At 37.5% G+C, this 22100-nt stretch overlaps 1 protein-coding gene across 4 annotated transcripts in view; it reads left to right on the top strand.

Annotated features, from left to right (window-relative positions):
- GLCCI1 (glucocorticoid induced 1) overlaps positions 1–22100 on the top strand; it is a 49779-nt gene that overhangs the window by 1469 nt on the left and 26210 nt on the right. For all 4 annotated transcript variants that reach the window (XM_065731223.1, XM_065731222.1, XM_065731226.1 and 1 more), the window contains exon 2: positions 15126–15277. In XM_065731223.1, the coding sequence (XP_065587295.1) occupies positions 15126–15277 (152 nt within the window). The remainder of the gene's footprint in view (positions 1–15125; positions 15278–22100) is intronic.

Below are 22100 nucleotides of genomic sequence, written 5' to 3'. Positions count from 1 at the left end.
CAGCTGAATGAGGCAGGCTGCGTGCGCTCGAGCGGCCGCGCTGTGCTATCGGGTATCACGCATCGCCTCTTCCTGGGAGCACTCCGTGTGGCTCAGCAGCCCCTCCTCCCTTCCTCCAGTCTCGCTGCGCGTTGTTTCAGTGACAAACTGCGGTCTGTAGTGGTTGCCGAGGTGTTTTGTAGCAGCGGGATCTGTTATCTTCTCGCCAGCCCTTCCCCCTTCCAGTCTTAAATGTGTAGTAAATCCCTACAATCCGTAGTAGGTTGTAACTGAGGCACATCAGCGTGACCGGGGATGGTCTTAAGGCATAGGCAGTGTTTTGCAAAGGAGCAAGATGTCACTGCCGCCTCTGAGTTGATCTGCACCGTGGTGTCTGCGCTTAGGCAGATGGCCGAATTTGTAATGTTCACTTTGGAACAAAAATACTTTGTAACTTCAGCATGAATGCATGATCTTCCTGAGAAGTTTTTTTTTTTTGCTTGCTTCAAAATGGAGCTGCTCTTCAGTGCTTTTGCTTCATTCAAGCTCTAATTAAGCGTTTCAAGATTGTATTTTGTGTAACACTGAATGTCGTTTTCCTATTTTTCCACTTTAATGCTTAGAAAACGCTGACAGGAAACAAAACCAAACCAAAAAATGTAGTACACGTGGAAACTGCTAAACACTGAGGCTGATGATGAGTGTTGTAAATAATTACGAGAGCCTGGTGCAAAACATTGGAGTGATGCAATGTGTGAAGGTCTGAGCTTACTGGGTGTTGAGGAGAGAGGAATGTGGACAGTTACCTGCAAGCAAGGAAGAATGCTGCAAAGCTATGAAATATTTCACTGTTACACGTGGGTTTTTTCTTTTTGTTTGTTTGAAGGGAAATTTTAATTTTAGGAAGTGGTTTCAGTCTTCATCTGTGGGCTATTTTGCCCTTAATAAATTGGACTGTAAATTACTGCTGAATGACTTTCCTGTCGTTAAACTTGCTGGAGCTTGCCTCTTGGTGAACCATGCTCACGCAACCTGATGTAGCGAGAGCGTGGCATAGGAAATCATAGATGGTCCGTCGAGAAATCCACCCTGCAGTCTGTATGCACCGTGAGGAATGTGGACCCCCCTCCTCCAGGTCTAGCCAGCTGCTGCTGCAGAAGCTGACGTCCTCCAGCAAATCCTGAATGAATGAATGAAAACAACGTGATCGCCCTAGTAATGACCACAGTCACACACGTCATCAGCTTTATTTTTACAGAAATACAAGCACCATTTTCTAGTGGGTTAGGGCAGCAAGGTACACTATTTCTTCAGTCTTGCAAATTAAAGAATACTATCCCCTCTCCCCCCTTCACCCCTAAATCGAGCTATTTTACACAGTTGTGTGCTGTGGGCCAGGATTTTTGTCTTTGTTTCCCTGCTTATTCCCAGCATTCTAATGCATGACGTCTACATTCTGAAAATGATGCTTGTAGTGAGTATGCCGGTAGTACTATCTAGAAAATTGATTGGTGAACTGAAGCACTGCTGCAGTAATAATGGAGGGCTTGAAAAAATGTCTGTTTTCAAACACAGGCCATCTTGCTGCAGCTTGTTAAACAATGTGCTACTTCAGCTATTGATAGTTATCAGTGTTCAGGTCTTGGGGAAGCTGCTTGATTAAGGTCTTTTTGTCAGTTTTTAAAAACATTTCCCACTGCTGTACAGTGTAAGCTTATGCTGTAGGTGTAATCCTGTTGTTTTTCTTACCAGTGCGAGAGATCTGTTTGTCTTTGGCTTTGCAGTCTGATTGAGGCTGTTCTGCAAAATGTGCTAGTGGTTCTGATGGATAAGTGTTTTCCTCAAGACACCTGCTCCTTCCCTACCTCATTTCAGCCTTTTTTGAACTGGATATGTCCCATTTTGCTGTAAATATTTGATCATTTGTCAGAGGTTCTTTTTTGCATATGATCAATGAAAGCGCTCCAGCTTTGAGCCTCTACAGGTCAGCACAACTTCCATTGCAGGCACTGACATCACTACTACTACGTGAATGAAGGCAGCACACTGCCTCTGCTTCCTTTTCCTAGGATGCTGCAGCTGTTTTTGTTCTGCAGCAAAATACTGTGCTTCTTTGATATTTTCTTTAAGCAAATTTCAGGGTTTTATAGTTCTTAGGAAACCGTTGCTGCCAGTGTTTGGTTAGTGCTGTTCATGAATGGATGAGAAATCATGAATGCTATATGCTAATTTCAAGATGCTCAAGAAGCAGGAAAAAGGGGGCAAAAAACTTACAATACCATAGGATAAACCTGCGATGTGCGAGTCTACTTCCCTTTAAAAAAAAAAACAAACTGTTATTCCTTACTCATAGACTTTTATAGCCTGTATTCATATTTTAGAGCTGGCAACTTAAAAAGTGGTTGAATGTGACAACATATGGTTTACTTAGAAGGAATCTATGTACTTAACTGATGGCATAAATGTAACAGCAACAGAATGTGAAGCAGTCTGTTTTATGACAAAAGACGATTCAATAATAACAAGGCAAAAAAAACCCACTCCATTTTGAAGTGATCAAACAAAATGTATTACTTGTAAACATGCAATTCTAGTTGCAAGTTTTATTCCTATTTGCATTATCTGGATAAAATCTAGTTTCTGATGTTATGTAAAGCAGTTTGTGTAAATCTAAGGGAGTGTGTTTCCTGTTTAGTTTGTTTTTTATGTGGTATGTGATGTTTTGTGTACAAGGAGCGTGTAAGTGCTTTCTGTATGGTTTGATCTCAATATTGTTTTCATCAAATGTATCACCATAGTTACCACTAAATAAATCAAAGCAAGAGAAAAATAATGATGCAGAATACTTTAATGTACGCAGCTTACACAGCTCATATTAATCTCTTTTTCCATAGGAGATTTTTAAAGCAAACATTAGTTTTAAGGATATGTGAAATGTACTTTAATCAGGTTGTCTGTTAAGGGTTCCTTATATCTCTTACTTATCAAAATAGCTCCTGAACTTTTGCCAACATTAGTCAGAAAACTAGAGATGCGGAGCACTGCGTAACCCAGGTCTGAGTAATAAGCATGTAGGTCTGTTGTTATGGTAGTAGATGAGACTGGTGGAGTGAGGAGCAGCACAGGCAGTAGTGCTGATCTGTAGACTTGTAAGGGATATCAGTGTTTAAAAATAAAAAAAAAATTCAGACTTCAAAAGGCAGAACTATTTTGATATCCTGCATTGAAGCCATCCAGTATTTCGGCATCATAAGCATTTGTGCCAGAGTTCGAGAAGATCTTTCCTTTATTTCTAACAAATGTAGGTAAGGAAGTAATTTTTGTGACACTTCCTATTTCCTGATGCCTGAATAATAGCAGCATTCCCATAATTGAATGGGCAAAACAGTTTTGTTCCAGGTTTGGCCTTCTCTCTTCCCAAAATAACTTTTGCTGGGATATAATATGGTGATATAGAAGACACTGGTTAAATTCAAACCAGTTGTTTTAAAGCGGAAGGCTTTTTTTGTTACATGTTCTAATATCATCACTTCAAATAAGAATAGTTATTAGATGTCCTGAAGTGTAAGACAAACTAACCATGTGTTTTTCAGCTTAAGACAACTGCAGGAAAGAAAAACTGGAGAAATATTTTCTTCATTGAACTTGCACGCTACTGTAGCAAGACATTAGTTATCAAGAAACCAGTTTTCTCCCCACACACCAACAAACTTTGAAGGGGTATGTATATACGACCCTTCATTCATATTCTTTGGGAGTGAGATGATATTAGTGTGCATAACTGAAGTTACTTGCCAACTTCCATCGCACAGTAAACTGGTGGCTAATAGGGGAATTTGGTTTCTGAAATTCACTATTCCCATTTTTTTGTCCTTTCTCAGGAAAGTAAAGGGGTAAATGGAGGCTGCCTTGATCACCCTTCCTGAGTTTTAAGAGAATCTATGGTAGAATCATGGAAACGTTGGTGTTTGCCAAATATGGACTCGTATATGATGAGTTTTGTTGAGCTTTGCTATATTGCTTAAATTGATAAAGGAAAGGTAGTTATTCTGAAGTGGGATTTATGCAACTACTCTAGGTATAATCATGGGTGAGAATAACTGATGCAGTAATTCTGAGATCTTTGTTCAACTCAAACTCGAAGGAAATAGTTGTAACAGTATGAAACTTATTGGAGATATATGCTTCTTGATACTTCATTTCGTTAATATTCTTTTATGGTACTTCATCAATTGAGTAATTATCTTCATCTGAAAAAGGTTTTTCTTTAGTGGAAAAATGGCAGATTGTTTAAACCAGTTGGCAATGTTTTATGTACAGAAAAGCATTGCCAACGCTTGATACAGTAGCTGGTTCTCTGTGGTCTTAGCATATATTCAACAGAAGTTAATATACTAGAGTTTAACATGCTGAGTAGTATTTTTTTGAAGTATCTTTCGTTGGTGAAAGTATGTAACTGGAAAATTGGCCTCTAGACTTGAGATAGTTAATTGTGTTTATGATGATCATTTCGATTTAATGTTAATGTTTAAATACATTCAGTTTACTTGCTTTCAGCACTGTTTCTGATGTAATCCTGTAGTGCCTAAACAGTGGCCTAAGGCATTTTTGGGTAAGTAAAATAATATTTGTATCTTATCATTAGAAGGGCTACATCCACAGCAACTCATGAAACTAAGATTGTTCCCTCCTTCTTGCTAGCATTTTCACGAGAGGTTACAGTGAAGGAACGTGAATGTACTTAATCCTTTATATGCTCTTTACTTTTCCAGAAAAATTGGTTTGTTGTATAGTTGTGCTTTATTTTTTCCTTACTGATGTGACTGAAATTCATCACTGGTTTGGTTTATTTTACCAATTATTTTTGAGTCAAATTCAATCTTGAAACATGAAAATGGCTGGCAGGTACTGGAAGGTACCACAGTTTGGCACTTCTGCACTATGAGTCTTGCATGAAGTATTATGGTAGTATGTAATGTTAATCCTTTTGAATAGCAAGTCAGCCTCCAACTCATTTCTGAAGCTGGGATCCCATCCATGAATTACTTGTTCATGGTTGAAGCTGAAATATATGCTCTCTCGGGAGTCTGTTCCTTTTCTCCCAGTTACGCAAGTATGATCCTGAGAACAGAACTCTTAGGCCATAGGAGTCCAATCTTTTGGCTTGTTTGGGCTGTATTGAGTGAGGAGGAATTGTCTTGGTTCTTATATGAAAGACATGGTTAATGTAGGTAAGTAAGAATGCTTATTTTTTAATATCTTTATTAAGATATTAAAAAAAAATATCAAGAAATCCATAAACCTAGTGGGATATTTGATATTTTTGTGAAACTCATGCAACTGTCTGGTTTGATGGAAGTGGTTGCAATTCTCAGCAAGTTCTCAAGGTGCTTGCCAGAGATTTTTGATCTAAGAGTACTCTTCCTGTGCTTCATACTTTAAAGCATTTGTTCACAAATGTCTGTACTGCCAACTAGTGATGACATGAATAAGGTATAATTGTGAAATGGGGAGTGTCTTTCTCTGTTAAGATAGCTCTAAAAAGTCTAAACAAGAGACGTAATCAAATTTTTCTTTGAGTTAAATATCTGATTGCAACTCTGTACATTCAGTTTGAAAAATTACAGATAATATATTTGCTGAGTGAAAAGAGATACACAAAAAGAAATTGATTTTTTTTTTCCAATCTTGAAAACTTAAAAACAGATTAGCTTTTTTGGGCTGGAAGAAAACCAGAAGGTGTGGGTGTCTCAAGCTCTAGCTGTTTTCCACACAGCCAACTTGTAAATAAGGATTAACCAAACCCATTAGTCTTGGTTCAATGGAGGATGGTTGTGATTAGAAGTTCTCATTTTTTTTTTTTGTGGTTGTAGATCTACTAAGTAGCTTTTGTATTAGATATCGCTCCTTTGGAGACAGTAGATGTGTCCTAGTAGGTCATAAAAGGTTATGAGCTTGAGCTTTGAAACTGCAATGCCAGATTTTATCTATATATCGTGTTGGTTAGATCCTATTTAGTGTTGAATGTGCCCTAAAAATAAACAGTGACGCAATTGTTCTAAAGGATTTAGCTTTCACTGCTATTGTTCAATTGAGGACTAACTATTTGAAACGTATTTTGTTCTCTGAATCAATTACAAATAGATAATTAACAACCCTGCTTTTTCTGTGCAGTTTGTTTTGCACAACCTGAAACTAGTTTTACCCAAACTACAGTTTGTTTTTTTCTTCTTTAGGAAGTGTGTTTTGTATTTTGCTCAGTGAAGTGGTGACTAAGAACAGTACATTAACAGTTCATGGTTTTCTAATTATCTAAAGCCTACTGGTGAATACCCTCTTCTCACTGTCTTCCACTGTGGTTCCAGTTCAGACTGTACTTCAGCTATCCTGTTCTGGATAAATCACCTGTTTGAACAAGGTTCCCTTCAGCCTTCATTCCCACATTCTCACACCTTACGTTGAGTAAGAAAATTAGTTGTAGGCATATTGCTGAATGTAATAATACCCACTGCTTGACAGATCGTTGCATAGTTGCTGGCATTTGTACTATGAACTTATATCATTTCACTGGCTACAGAAATATAATGTTTTATTTTTTTAGGATGTATAAGTCTGTCTTCTGAAATTGTTTTCAGTCATAGTAACCACTTGGTTGTGAGATGATTAAATTATTTTTGCCTTAGTCTGTAAATGGTGTACCAAGGCATTTTCAGGATAATGCCAACAGGATATTTTGAGTATATCAGGTTGTGTGTGGCTATGTAGTTCCTCTGCAGATAAACAGAGTCTTCCTGACAATGTGGTAATGGCACTTGATATGAGAAAGTACAGCGTGAGCTTTATTTGTCATGTGAGGCTTGGAATAGCAGGAGCACACCATGCTCTTGCTTGGTTGTTCTGGTTCAGCACTTGATCACTAGCCAACTCCATTAATTCAGTGCTGGTCTGCAGAAATTTGCCCATGATTACAAAGCCCACTACTTCCAAATACAACGTCAGCTATCGGCTGTTTGTGAGTAGTGTAAGTGCAGATGTAAATGCCTTAGTCTGTGAATGCACAGATTCCAGAGGCAGTGGGTACAACTGCTTTCCATTATAACCCATGCTGGATCAGAAATGTTGCTGGATAAACCTCTAACATTTTGCATTTTGTTGCCAGAATCCAGGCCACCAAGACAAACAGTGTAGAGCTGCCAGTGAGTGGCTCTGCAAAAACTGTGGGTGTGTGCTGTGGTCTCAGTCTCAATCCTTCCAGGCATCGTGGCAGAGCTCAGCTGATGGCTCTTTTTGGAGTCTGAATTGCTGGGAAATATTTTTGCATAGCCTTTTGGGTTTTGCAGTGTTGAGTGTATGTCTTTGTATCCAATGTGTCAGATACCATCCAAAGTCTTTCTGTTGCAGGATATCCTAACTTTCTATTTTTCAAGTAATGGAGAGATTGACTTGCTCACTAAAAATTAAATCTAGACTTCTGCTGAATGTCGTGGAGCAGACTTTGAACAGAGACTAAAAATATCAGCTAACTGCTTAAGAATGCAGAATAAAACTTTGGTTTACACAGAAGTTGGGAAGCTGCCAGATTATGGAAGAAGCAGATTTGGGCATTGCTATAGAGACAGAAGAACTTGTATTTTCAAACCAAGTTGTGTACTGAAGTATGCAGTCCTCGTGTTGTTTGTAATACTCATTTTAATGTTGTTGTATGCATCCACTGTAGTTACTTCTAAAGAGGGAATTTGCCTATTGTGATTATTCTGTGAAGTCTCGTGATTTTTCGTTAGTTTAGTTTAGTTAGTGTTGTTCACCTCTTATGTGGAGTTAGAGGAAGTAGAGTGATCTTTGCAAGAACAATTAAAACAAAAGCCTCTAAGACAGAAATGGTGGAGTCTGACAACTCAGAATGTGGGTGAACAGAAGCAATGGATACACTGGTGCTGTATGTACTGCAGATGTTAGATGTTCCTTTTTTACGGCTAGACTTTCTTTAATTGTTCAAATTTACACACGTACTCAGCAAAACAAAACCCTGCAGAGAGGTAAATTATGCATAAGGCTGGAGTGAAGTTTCAGATTTCAAAAAGAAGTAGCTTGATTAAATTTTGCTGAACGTGGTCGCTCTGAATGCGGAGAGAATCTGTTCTAGTTAAAAATATTAAGTATATTGGAATTGATGAAACATCAGTAGAACTTGAGGAGTTGGTCTGATTGCATGGACATCATCTCAGAAAAGCTGATAGGAGTTTGTGGAGAACCTGAAAGAAACAGTGCAAGGAACTCAAGATAACATGTCACATTGCTGACCAGAATCTTAGCTGAGGATAGTTAAAAACCAGAGTTACTACCTGAACACTTTAAGATCAGAACTGGAAATGGTGGTTGAAGCCATTCTGTAGCAAGAAAAATAAAAGGTAAATGGTTATCCATGGTTGGCCTATTGGAACTTAGGGAAACTTTTTCAAAATTGACTTCAAGAAGTAGTAGCAAAAATATCAGAAGAAATCACGTAGACGTTTATCCAATGCTTTGATCTCACCAGTATGATGTACAGGTAATCAGTTTTCACTAACAGTGATTCTTAATCCAAGAAGATGCAAATAAAATGGAAGCCTAGTGGGCAGGGTTATTTGGAATTACAAATTACCTCCGTTTTTGATGTAGGTTATAGATTTTAATCAAGTCAATTGAATGATTTCTTTTAGAACATTCTAGAAAGGCCTACTCAGGCTTTCACATTTACCTGTGACTTCCAAAAGTAATTCATTTGAATAGGGAGTGATAAGATTTATATAAATGCGAGAAGAGCTGATATGATAGTTGTATTTTGAAAACGTTGAAAATACAAAGTCCAGCTATGGATTATTGAGATTGGTCTGACTTCTTTCTTATGTTCAACATTAGAGCACATTCTAAGGAATAGCAGAAAGCAGTGATGTACGCTGAAGCACAAAATGAGTTTTCCAAACTCTGTTGTGCACACCTTGAAGTTTTTATAGGAGAAATTTTCTGCATGGGAAGTAGATCTTAATCTGTTCAGGCAAATGTCAGAGTTAGGATGATGAAACTGTGGATGAATTTTGAGAGATCTAATGAGCATGCAGGTTATGCAGCAAAAGCTGAGGGATCTTGGGAACTGAAGTACCAGAAACAATGTGAGATTTGAAAATATAAAATGTATGTTTATATATGTGAGGTAGCACTTGATTCCCCTATGTGGTGTTTGAAAATGCTGGGGGGTGGAGTTGGGTGATGGTGGGATCTCTGTCTGCCATCATGAAATGACGAGGTACTGGGCACGCATTGAGTCTCGCAGTGAGCAACCTGCTGAGACATTGATAAACTAATTGGTCAACTGAGCTATATCAACTAGAACAAAGAAAATATTCTCCCTTTCTCTGAAGAAGTGAACAGTGATTCGTGGTTGGCTTTGTGCTTCCCTGGTGTTCAGCTACTGAGCTCCACTTAATTTTGCTTTCATTTTTAAGGGTAGGAATATATTTGAAATACCTGATTTTATTAAATGATGCTAAGTTTAGGTCTTTGCCATAGTATTTACATCAGAAATGGTAACCTTAAAAAACCACATTCTAAAATCTGGAACATAGAAAAAGTGAGGGTTTTAATTTACCTTTCAGTGTCCTATGAGAGTGCAAATGCATAGTTTACATCTCTTGAACAAAGCAGGTTTTTGTGATCTTAAATGCTTAGTCATTTTATACAGGTTCTATACATGTCAGCTTTCTTCTTTGTGGGAAGAGTAACTCAGCTTTAGAGGGCTAAAACGTTTTTTCCTTACAATTTGTTTACTTTTCTTACTCAGATTAGAGCTTCCTTTCTCTGATCTCTAGGGATAATGTTGATTTTTTTTTTTTAAGTGGAAGTTTTCTCTGAATGGAATCTGACTTAGGAAAAATACACATAAGTTGTGTTTTGCTTGATCTGTAGTTAGGTGCAATAGGGACCTGAGGTAAAGACTGCATCTGAATACTGTGCCTTCCCAGGTAGATATAGGAAAGTTTTATGGCCTTAAAGAGTTGCTCATAAAGCCTTTGTGATTGGGAAATGCTTTGAGACTCGTTGGATTCAGTGACTGAACAGAACATGTATTATTGCCTTTCTAGGATCCTTAGTCATGGTTGTAGCAGATAACTCTAATAGTTTATTCTGAATATCTTGACTGTGGTGTTTGTCTACAGTTTTCCTTTGAAAGGGCAAGCTATGTTTGTTTGTTTCTTCATTATAAGCTTTCTCTTATGCTGATACACTTGCTGTTTCATGCAGTTCAGTTTGAATTTTCCTAAGCCTCAGGACTCACAAAAGACTTTGACTTTACCAAGTACAGTACTTTACAGCTTAGTAGTTGAAGTGTTCCATGATTTCTGCACTCCCTGAAAAGTCCATGGTGTAGAAGGCACATTGCCCATGGACCTGGATCTCTGAGACCCTCCTGTTTGGCATGGCTGTGCTTACACTCTGTGCACGGCTTCCTTTGTCAGCTTGGCCCTTGAGCTGCTGGATTACTTTGAATGGCAGGTGTGAGGTTGGAGGCCTGTGGACTGCATTCACTTTGGTTGCTGGAGACTGGGGTAGGTCATGATGCTGTTCTGTGCCTCCTTTTTTTTCAGTCAATTCAATGTTAAGAGTGATGAGAAGAAATTGGAGTTAATTGTATCTGTCTATTTAGAGCAGTTACTTCAGAATGTCATCTCCACTCATTTTTAGTCATCTTGTCTCAGTTTCTAAAAATGGAAACTTACAGAACAGTCAAATCAAAAAACAATGTGGTGCATGTAATACAGATAAGGTAGGGGGCTGGAGTTATAGTATTGTTTCTGATGGATCAGAATAACTTGAAATGACTCTTGTCATATTCTCTTAGAAGCAAAACACTACAGTGCATTTTAAGTGTTTAAAAAACCCTATTTTGCTCTCTTCTGAGCTGTTAAAGAGATGAAGCTGTTTAAAATTAAAATTATGGGAGGAATATTACAATAATGTGGAATTCATATTTTATGCGTTTAGCTGCATGCTAGGGTGTTTTTGAGTTGCTATTTAAAATCCTATTTTTGGTTATTTTGAATGAACCACATGTGGCAAACAGCATGCTCGTTGTTGTTTTGCACCTCTCTGAACTGTTAATACAGTAGGTCAGCAAGTTTGCAGATTTGTTCAGGGACAAATCTGGCAACTGGGAAATGTCTTTTGAGCTAATAGATCTATCCTGTGGAGTAAAATTTCTGAGTGTCCCAAATCTCTCACTAATCCTCTTCTTGAGAGATTTTTGGCTCCAGTTACAAGAGAAAAGCCTTCCTGAGAAAGAAGATACTTTTTTTCTTTTTAGCAGCTTCTAAATCCCTGTTATCCAGTCTTTTTCCCTTACAAAGCCATAGAGACAAATTCTGAAAATAAATACACGTTGCTTTGTCCATCTACCTGCATGATCAGAATGGGAAATGCTGTCAAATGTACATTAGGAGTCAGTACTGTATAAGTATATACTCCCAACAAAACAAGCTGAAAAAACTTAACCAGCATCATCCAAGACCATTGTTTCTCTTCTGTCTGCAAGTCTGCTTCTGTAGTGCTCCAAAGATCTGTCTGAAATAAAGAACAAATGCATCCCTTCTTGTGTTTGGAAAAGGTGTAGCAGAAGAGGGGTATTTTGAGTAGAAATGTTTTGGGTGGTCATGAATAATTGCTGCTGCTGTTATCACTGTGACCTGAGTGTTGGGCTGCCATTCAGTAGTTAGTGTGGGGTCACTGTTTCTATTTCTAGTTTGCAATTTCTATTTCCACGCTGTGTTCCCACGTACTTCCTTGTTTAAAAAGGATTTACACAGGCACTCCTGAGTCACTGGTATTGCAAATTGTTCTAAATTTGTTGTCATCTCCAGTAGGAATGTCCCAGATGTGGCTGATTCTCCTTAATGTTGTGGTTCTTGGTGTCTTATCTCCTTCTAGCCAGAACTCTAATGTGGGGCTTTTGAAAGAAGTGTGTCACATCGCTCCAAGTGAGTCAGGAGTCTTGCAGGCCTCATGTGTTCAATATATTTTTTGACAAAATTCTTTACAAGTTAGTATTGATTTCCTATGTAAAATGTTGCCAATGAGACTCAAGCTTGGAACTCATTTGGTTAGTAGCACTGAAGGCCAACCAGCAGGTTCTACAGAGTATCAGTAACTAAATTGAAGAGAAACAACGTCTCATGAAACTCGCATCTGTAGAAGTCTGTAACAATACTTCTTGGTGTAATAACTGGGCTGGTCATTCAAGTTGCAGATGAGCTTTGAAGAAAAGATTGGGATATCAATGTGACTGTTATCTAGCCTTTTGGTAGAAGAGTTGCAGTCAGATGATGAAAATAATGAGATGACAGTACTGCTGGTTTTAGGGATGAATGAGTTTTTTATTTATGGTTTGTGCTTTTCTTTCAACTTGAGAGGAACCTGTCATCTGAAAAGTTCTCAAGGTAATTTTTGAGCTGGATGTATCCATGCCAAGATGTGAGGGGAAGAGCTTTGGCCAAATTTGAGCTGCATCTGCTAGATACAGAAAGAGGCATAGGGAAATAATAAAAAAAAAAAAAAGATGCTGATAAGTGAGCTTCGTATTTAGCTGAAGCAGTTTTTGGGATGGTACTGATACTAGCTTTCAGTCTTGCTCCTTTTCTGCAGGTAACTTGCTTCTTCATCACGTGCATGGCAGAACACGTTCTTTAAGCCAAAACAGGCTGTGACTGTGGCTTGAGATTATGTACAGGTTAGCTGCCTCTCTGTTGGGTAGGGAGGCAATCTCTTCATTTTAGAGCAGTAGCAGATGGTTTTACTTGAGCCCTCTGTCCTTTTCAAAAGAACTGTCATGTGGTAGTTGTACTAAATGACGTTCTGCTGGCAGAGAAGTGGAAACCTTTTTTCAGTTCTAGGTGATAGAGTTAGAACTCTTTTGGCTGTTGATGCAGCATGCAGAACCATAATTTCGTGCAGTTTATGTTAGCTGATTCCTGCTGGGAGGTATGATCACTCAGACTTTCACCAGCTGTAGTCTTCAAGTGGGCCCTTGTGTCATTTTATGCAAAATCATTTATTGCAAGAAAGGTCTAGCAAAAGCCCTTAAATACATACCATTAAAACTTGTGGCATATTTTACATAATGTGTGAAGTGTTTTGCCTTCCTATGGGCGTATGTCTTGCTTTTGTAATTTATAGCTAACTTTTTCAAGTCATGTTATGCTTAAGTACTGTATTCCATAGATTATTTGTTCTGGAGGCAGTACAGAGCTCTTTGTGAGATGAAGCATCTCACATCACTGAAAAGAAGAACAAAATTATTCTGACTTTTTACTACTGCAGTGAAATCCATTCATACACTGAGTGCTGTCAGATATGGTGTAGTCTGAAACTTGAGTAATTTTTGAAATTGGTGAGTATTGCTCAAGCTTCCCTCAGTGCTCAGGCTAGTTAATAGAACACAGCGCTGCTGCAGCCCTGTTGTTCCTCCTGGCTCCCCTGTGGTTGTTTCTGCCCTGTATGTTCTGCCAGCTCTTCCTGTAACGGTGAAAACTATGTATTTCTGACCTTTTTTTTTTATAGGTTTTAGTTTTCTTTGTATGTAACTCAGTTTATCACTGTCCTATGGGTTCATGAATCTGTGTATGCCATCCCAAGGTGTAGATGGAAGGAGCAGACAGCAGCTGAGTTGGCATTACATTAGTGGTAGCTTTTTTTTCTTGTTTTTGCAGCTGAGAAACCGTGTCCTCAGTTTATTTCCTGTGATTCTAAAAGTACTGAGAAGTGGTAGGTACTTAAAAGACTTGGACTTTCCTTTGCTTAGCTTTAGGTCTTGACAAAGTGTCCAGCAGTTCACTTCCAAGATTGCCATGGGAAAAAAAAATATAGTAGCTTCTGGTGGTGTTACTTTCTGTTCCTTTTGTAACAGAATTCTGTGAGTTACCAATGTAAGATTTGCTGTAGATTTTCCTCTGGCTGTAGAACAAGACACAGCCTTTAGTTAATGCTCTGGTTGTATGTGATTCATGTGTGTTTTGGGCTTGTACTTTCATGTATTAGTGCAGGCAATCCCCTAATCATTGTGTTGATGCTATGTAAAGCACTGGTGATGGAGTTTACCTTTTGACACCTAGATGATATAATGAGAGAAAATGCATTTGAATTCCTTGACCTTGTTACAAGGATCTTAGTACACAAAAATAATGCACTAACAGGTGTTGTCAAGTTTTGAGCAGCAAACAGGATTTTGATGGGTCAGATCATTGCATAGCATGTGACTGCTTTGAAAGTAATTTCACTTGCAAACTTCCTTTAGTGGGGGTGAGCAAGATAGACAGTAGCTGTAATGTAAGGCTTAGACTGGCTTATGTAAAGTCTAGAAAATGAGTATATGAAGTAATTTTGCCTAAAGGACAAAGCAAGATGATCCAGAGAGCTTGCCATAAAATTCTGACGTGGGAAGGAACAATCTCATGAATCACTGTACTTTTTGCTTTACAAATGAAATGTAGAAGTGTTCCATGATCTAAGTGTACAGGGAGAGGAATACAAGACTGTAGGCACTGTGATGAGTGAAGGCAAACATAGTAGCTGCCTTGACCTGAGCTCTAACCAGGGCAAAATGCAACCACAGGCTTCTAGCTTGCTTAGGCCTGTTCGGGATGTTGTAAACAATATGGGATGGAGAAGTAGAAATTTGGTATGTGTTTTCTTGAGAGTCATTCTTCTTGTCAGGGTTTGTATTTAGCATTAGTACGGCTAAGCAAACTGACTTGAATAAATAAAAGCCTGAGCTGATACTATGTTACGCTTTCTTATTCAAGACATCTGGCTTTCCTGAATTGCATCACCACCATGTTTAAATTTTTCTCTGATGAAAATGTATCGTGCAGGTAGCCTTGTTCTTTGCTGAAATGAACACATCATGGTGTTTTTTTTTGTAACTATGTTTTACCTTCTGTATTTATTTCTTCCTTTGTCTGATGTTATCTGCTTTGATGTAATGATGTTCTTTTTGGCTTAGCATTTAGAGAAATGCTGATGTGTTCTTGCCATTGTCTGTCATAGCTAGCTTTTAACATTTCATGTCAAATGTAGCCTGACTTTTTTTTTTTTGTTAATTTTGTTCTGGTTTTCCACAGTGGACAGGCCAAAATCCCAGCAAATCAGAACTTCTGGTACCATAAGGCGAACTTCTTCTTTGGACACAATTACAGGACCTTACCTCACAGGACAGTGGCCACGTGATCCCCACGTACACTACCCTTCATGTATGAAAGATAAATCTACTCAGGTAAAAACATAAAGCAACACAGCAGAGATATTTCATGTAATTGATATCTTTCTGGTAATACTTTTTTTTCACTTGATCTAGAATCTTAGCACAACTTTACCCCAAAGAACTGTGGATTCACTTAATTTTATGATAAAGACCTATAAATAGGGTTCAGTAATGTTTTTCTGATCAGTGTCACACACTGATAATGTGCCACACAACTGATAGCTAACACTGTTATGCTTTTAATAAACGGTGAGATTACCTCTTGAAGCCAGACATCAGAAGGAGCCTTACACAACTGTGAAGGGAAAACTACTGAGGCTACATATGTCCCAGTACTCCTTGGTCATTCTTGGGGCTCTGTCTTTAGTAGGATCCTTTATCAGTTAGGCTACTGTGGCATTTATAATGCTCTCTGGCTGAATGTTAAACATTCTTGCTTGCCCAACTTCTGATCACAGTGGGCTTGTTGTCCACAATGTTCATCGCCATCAGGCAAGTTAAAAACATATAATTCTGGGAACTTAAATCCCTAGTGAAGAAGAACTGCATTTTTGTAGTAGCACTGCCAGAGTATGAAGCAAGTCATCTCAGTTTCATTATTCTAAACCTGTTGAATAATAGAAGGAACTTTGTCTTTGGATGTATTTCTGATTTAGGGGCTGTGTACTGACAGTTATGTAAGTTATCTGTGCCATGATTCTGGTCCATTGTAATCAACAGGCTCTGCATAGAAGTATCAGTAATATTTTTGTATCACCCTAATTTCTGCATATAACTCTGTTAAACCACTAAGACTTTTCTTCATGAAAGTGTATGTTGTAACAATGCATATGATAGCTTTAAAATATCAAGGATTTTTTGGTCATAACTTTATCTGTAGATGCATAGTTTTGGTTAATCTTGTTTCCAGTAATTTGCAACACATTTATTGCCCTTTCTCTCTCCATTGCTTGCACTGCAACATTTTTTTGTTGCAAATACAACATCTTTTTGAGATTATTCTAGGTTTTAGTCTTCCATGTAATACTGACCAAGTAGAAAGTATAAATTATTTTTCACATCTTTATGTGCTGTTAGCAAAGCAAGTTCTCTGATGGGGGAAGGATGAGGGTAGAAAGCTCAGGTGAAAGGAAGGGTCCATGTGATTCTCTAAATGTTATGTTGCCTATGTAGACTGTGAAGAACTATTAGTTTAATGTAGCTTTATTATGATCCAGAAGTCCTGTCTAATGAATTTGGGAATCAAATGAGTAAAATTTGTTTAAAGAGATTTAGGATTTACAGGAAACTGTTGTGTGACTCTTCAAGAAATTGCTTTGCTCAAATTCTGCTCATTCCTTTTGAAAATAAGCAGACACTTTTAGCAGAGAGGAATTAGCAGTCATCTTTGCTGTCACGAAAGATCTAAATAAAAAGCTGTTAATTCTGGGTTTGCTTATAAGGTACTTTCATTTCACAGTGCTATATCATGAAGGTTTTTTGGACCATAATTTCTGTCCTGGAGAATTTCTCTAGTGTGATTTCTAATTGCTTTGTTTACTCTTTCATAAAAGTATTCCCAAGTTAAACTTTACAAATACTCCTATGAATGAAATATTTGGCATATTTAAACATTTCCAAACAAACCTTTTCATTAGTTACAGAAAGTAGAAATAAACTTGTTCTAAAAATACTTGAGCTCCATGCATCTGGCAGTAAAATTACTTTCCTAGCAAGCTGAAGGTAAGTGTTGAGATTATTTGACCTACTTGCTGCCACCGTTGTCTCATTCAGAAGCAAAGCTTAGTCAGGGACAAAAAGTATTTTACCTTTTCAGCATAATCAAATGTAACAGGAAAGGCAGTACTATGTTTTTTTATAAGATGAAGGATTACTTCAAAGGAATTAAGATAGGGAAGTTTTCTTGGATTTGTGTGGGTATCTTCTGATAGGGACTTGTGAGCTGCCATCTCATTCAAATTATGCGTATATAAAACTGAAGCAATTAGCTGTTTTTTAAGCTGGGTTGGGAAAATGTGTATTTAACTACTGAGGACTGCATAGATACATAAAATGAAATAAGCATAGTGATTGGGACAGCAGCTTCCAAGCTTTTGTAAGTGAAATGTTCAATAGGAAGGCTTTTAGGGGAAATTACTATTTACTGAGTTATGTTTTGATTTTGTTTTTGATTGAACTCTATGTAGCTTGAAGCCTATCTAATTTCAAGAACCAAGGATGAGTTCCTAGTTCTTGATAGAATGCAAGCATGACAAATTCACACATTGCTCTTTGCATGAGTACCAGCACAGGTACTTTCACTGCATTGTGTTTCTTGGCTAAGAAACAGTTTAGATCAGGGGAGTCCATATAGTTTTCAGTAGCTGACAATTATTACTCTTGACAGTTTATCAGAGTGGAGGATGATAAAAAACAATAAAAAGATAATGAAGATTAATAAAATCAATTTCTTGTATGTGTTTTTCATTGGAAAATAAATTCTCATTTTACTTTTACTAATCTCAGGAACAGTACTTGCAGTACAACTTACGTTGTAGGTGGAATAATGATTTCTCATTCAGGGGTATTTATTTTCCCTAATCAAACATTAATTTTAGATCTAGATGTTGTGCAGTTCTGTGAAGGTGGTGATTATTCCTTAGAATCCCTGTAGTTAGCAAATAGTAATAATAAGAAGGTAATATTCTGGTCACTGTTGGTTAGAAGAACCCGTAATGAGTTTTATTATAAGTTCTTTGAACCTACGTAGTGTTAATGAATAAAATCTCTCTCCTTTCTTCAGAATTAAATGAGTATTTAAAGAAGTTCTCAGTAATATCTTATTATTTAAACAGAGGAATAGAGCTTTATTTTTTTGTTTCCATTTCTGTTGCCTTTTGGAGAATAGTAACTATAGCTCATACTGCTCCCTCCTCAAGTGTTTTGAGTGGAAACACTGAAGAGTAGTGAAGCTGTTTCATTTGCTTTTGGAAAAATATCCTACAACTTCATGTATGGACATCCAATGTATGACATCCAATTCCAACTGTCTCAGTTGTTCATGCATTTGTGTAGGTGTTTGTGCATATGCATGCAGCTAGCTGATCTTCAAGAAGCAGCGTGTTTTGAGTAATGAAAGATAAATATTTTGTTTATAACAGTTTTAGATATTTGAGAAATGGAGATAAACTTAACTGCTATAATATTTTGCTATGCACAGTGACATACCTTGTATTTCCTTGTACATCCTTCCAAAATTCCTCTGTTTTCCTACTTCCCTCTCCTTTTCAGTAAGTTTTGAATTTTCAATTAAGATAATTAAAAATTCAACTAGCTTCCTTCCATGTTTCTTCTGTCTGGGTCGGAAGCACTGAGCAATTTTGTACACTTCTTCTTTGTGCTAAATGTGTAACAATTGCTGCCTGCTTTGAGCAATAATTCTATGTTGAAATGATTGTGCCTAACCTCAGAGTCCTCAGAAACAGTTGGATAATCATCATAGTTTATTAATGTAATTACTTGGCAGTAGCTAATCGTCGAAAGCATCTTTTATAAAATGAAAAAGACAGATTTGGGATTAAAAAAAATACTTATGACATCAGCATCATATATTGCCAGTTAAAATGAATCCATCTAATCTTTCTTGATCTCAATAATAAAACAAAAATAACGAATATCCAAGTAGTGTATGATTCATTGGTTCCTCCTCCATCATAACTGGATTCCAAGATGCTTGGGTATGCCTTTTTTCATTGTATATGGCAATTATATATTACACAAAAAATGCAAAATGCATTTCAGAGTTTTTGCTGAGTTATTAAGCTAGAATGCTTGGCTAAAATGTTTTTTTTCTACTTCCATGTAGATCAAGACTCATCTCTCCTTAGTCACCTATGTGATGTTTTGTTCTCTTTTGGGTAGAGATTCTGTTGCTTATAAATTGACATCATAAACCAGGAGACTGAAGTTTTTTAAATGTAATATTAGATAACACTATTGTTACTTTTGAGGAAGGTATCAAGGAAAAAGGGGTGCATGCTGTACGACTACAAGTTTATCATTATGACTTTTCTTAAAGTCTTAGGTGTTCAGTAGGAATCACCTATAATAGGGTTAATTTCTAACTCCTTAGGGCATTTCTTTTTGTCAGATTTCTGAAGGTCATTTGAATGCTTTAGAAGCATGTGAAGACTGATTAGACTGTCTAGTACTGTTGCATTTCTTTTTAATCTTACAGTTCTTCAGAAACATTACCAACTCCATAGTAAAACAGGCTCATGTTCTTAATCTTTACACTCCTCCCTCAAAACTAGTCCCTCTGGGATGCAAGCTAGGTATATGAACTAGAGTGAAGGACTGGCAATAAAGTTGAAGATGTTTATAGTAGTTCAGTCTTATTTTATGTTTAGGCAGGTTGGTACTCTCTGTGGTGGTTCTGATCTAAGTGAAGTAACAAGAATGTAGGTGTATATCCCTTATATGGATGGAGAAGTGAGGCAGAATTACCAAACGCTTTGGAAGAAATGGTAATCTCTGCACGGCTGGATGAGTTAGAACAATGGTCATTGTGATTTACATTAAAGCTGAGAAGAGCAACCAGATGTGGTGTTCACAGCTTACCCTACCTGCGCACATGCTTCAAGCTTTGTGTCTGCTGAGACCAGGGCCTTTGCCTTTTAAAATATCAGCCATCATCCTCTTGAAACATGAGTTACTTAACCCTTTTCAAATTCTCATCCTAAAATGTTTTGAAACTTAGTTTCTTCATCTAAAATTGTAGGGGAAAATGCCAGTCAGTTCGTGCTTAATATAATAAATTTTGTTTCAGCTTTGAAGTGGTACTTCCATCAGCTTCATGGATGGTACTGGTGACCTCTGTTACTTTGTTTCTGACTTGAGATGAGGCTGCTAACTTTGGTTTCACTTTCTGTGCTGCGGAAATTTATCTTCAGATACCATTTTGAAATTTGCTCATTGTTCTTTTTTTTTTAATGTTTAACATGTGAGGAGCAGTGGCTTCAGATGAAGTCTTCTTTGAATAAGTTTGTTGTGTAGAAGCTGTAAATAAAGATGGAAAAACAACTTTCACAAAATGTGCCATTATGACTTGTTCTTATTTCTGATGTGTTAGAATGTGAATTGTCAAGAAAAGTTTTTAAAAAAACTATAAAGATTTGGGATTACAAAACCCATATTTATCTTCATTTAGTGTGGCTTATACTACAACCAGAGATAATAGTATAATGCTTAAAGAAGAGTCCAGCTTGCTATTATATTCTAGCAACAGCTTATGTTATTTTGAACTGTTCTTTCTTTTTTCCAGCTGGTAATACGATATCACCTGAGTTTAGTACTGTGCTTGAGAGTATCATACAGTATTTGTTATACTGTGAAGAAAAGGGATGGACGTGGTCTGTCCCCTCTATCCTGGTCCTTGTAGGTATATTTTGAAAGGTTGTGACTTGGCTTACTTTACCAGAGATTGAAAGCAACTATGTGCATCCTTATCTCAAGGGATAATGAGTAGAAGTGTCAAAGCATGTTTTGAGGCAGTACAATACCTAGTGTTATGTGAATGAATTTTACATATTTTTAATTCTGATTTCTTTTATTAAATCAACTGCAATACAGGTATTTCCCCTCTGTTTTTACTAGGAGTACCTGTACTGTTGATAGATTCCTCAGAATGTTGCTGTTAGTTCTTGTTTTTCCTGTTTAGATCAATATCTATGCTTTAAAAAAAAAAATGCTGACAACCTCTCACTACCTTTCTTGGTTGTTCTGTTTTGCATATTTGTTTTGTTGATTAACTCCTAGGTACTTATTCTTAGGTACTTCTTAGGTACTCACTGTCTTTCCTATTCTGTTTATTATGCTGTAGTTGAATGGTTATAGGATTGCACTGATGCCTGCCACATCCTACAGGAAAATATTTAAGCACCTGTTCCTGCTTTGTCTTGGAGTTCACCAAACTGTGGAGCAATGTGATGTTCAGAAAGCATCACTAGAATGTAAATTTCATATAATCACTAAGGCTGGATAAGAACTCTAAGATAATTTAGTCCAACCATCAACCCATCACCACCATTCCTGCTAAACCTATTTCTGTCAGTGCCACATGCTTGTATTTCTTAAAAACTTCCAGAGATGGTGAGTCTTCCCACCTCCCTGGACAGCCTATTCTAATGCAACTCTTCCTGAGAGTAAATTTTCCCAAATATCTGACCTGAACATCCCCTGGCACAACTTAAGGCCAGTACTTCTCCTATCACTAGGTACCTGGGAGAAGAGGCTGACATACCCACGTCCCTATGACATCCTTTCAGGTAGTTGTGGACAGTGATAAGGTCTCCCCTGACCCTCCTTTTATTCAGGCTAAACATTTCTAGTTTTCTCATCCTCTCCTTCACATACTTGTGTTCCAAACCTTTTGCCAGCTTTGTTGCCCTTCTTAGGATATGCTCCAGGGCTTTGACATCTTGTAGTGAGAGGCCTAAAACTGAACACAGCTGTTTTGAAAGCCCACAATTTTTGAAATGGTTATAACACTTCCCTCATTTTCTCTAGTTCTTTAGAAATCTACAAACCACTTCTGTAGTGGTGATGCTTTAAGAAGCATTAAGAACAGTGAAATCGTTGAGGAGTTATAGGGTGATGACAAGTACCCAGTCTATGAGAACAATACATTACTTAGAGCGTGGCTCCATTAAAATTCAGAACAAGGAAATGTACATATAGGTAATCTTTCTGTGGAACTGAGACTACACTTCTAGAGAAAAGAACTTATAGAATCATAGAATGGCTTGGAAGCTGGATTCACCTGCTGTAGGTAGGGGTGCTGTCCACTAGATTAGCC

Source organism: Cyrtonyx montezumae, unplaced genomic scaffold (genome assembly GCF_038088225.1).
Source record: "Cyrtonyx montezumae isolate F1298 unplaced genomic scaffold, pur_monq_1.0 scaffold_14, whole genome shotgun sequence".
Taxonomy (NCBI): Eukaryota; Metazoa; Chordata; class Aves; order Galliformes; family Odontophoridae; genus Cyrtonyx; species Cyrtonyx montezumae.
The sequence above is the reverse complement of the archived record's forward strand: the minus strand, read 5'-3'. Positions and strand labels throughout refer to the sequence as shown.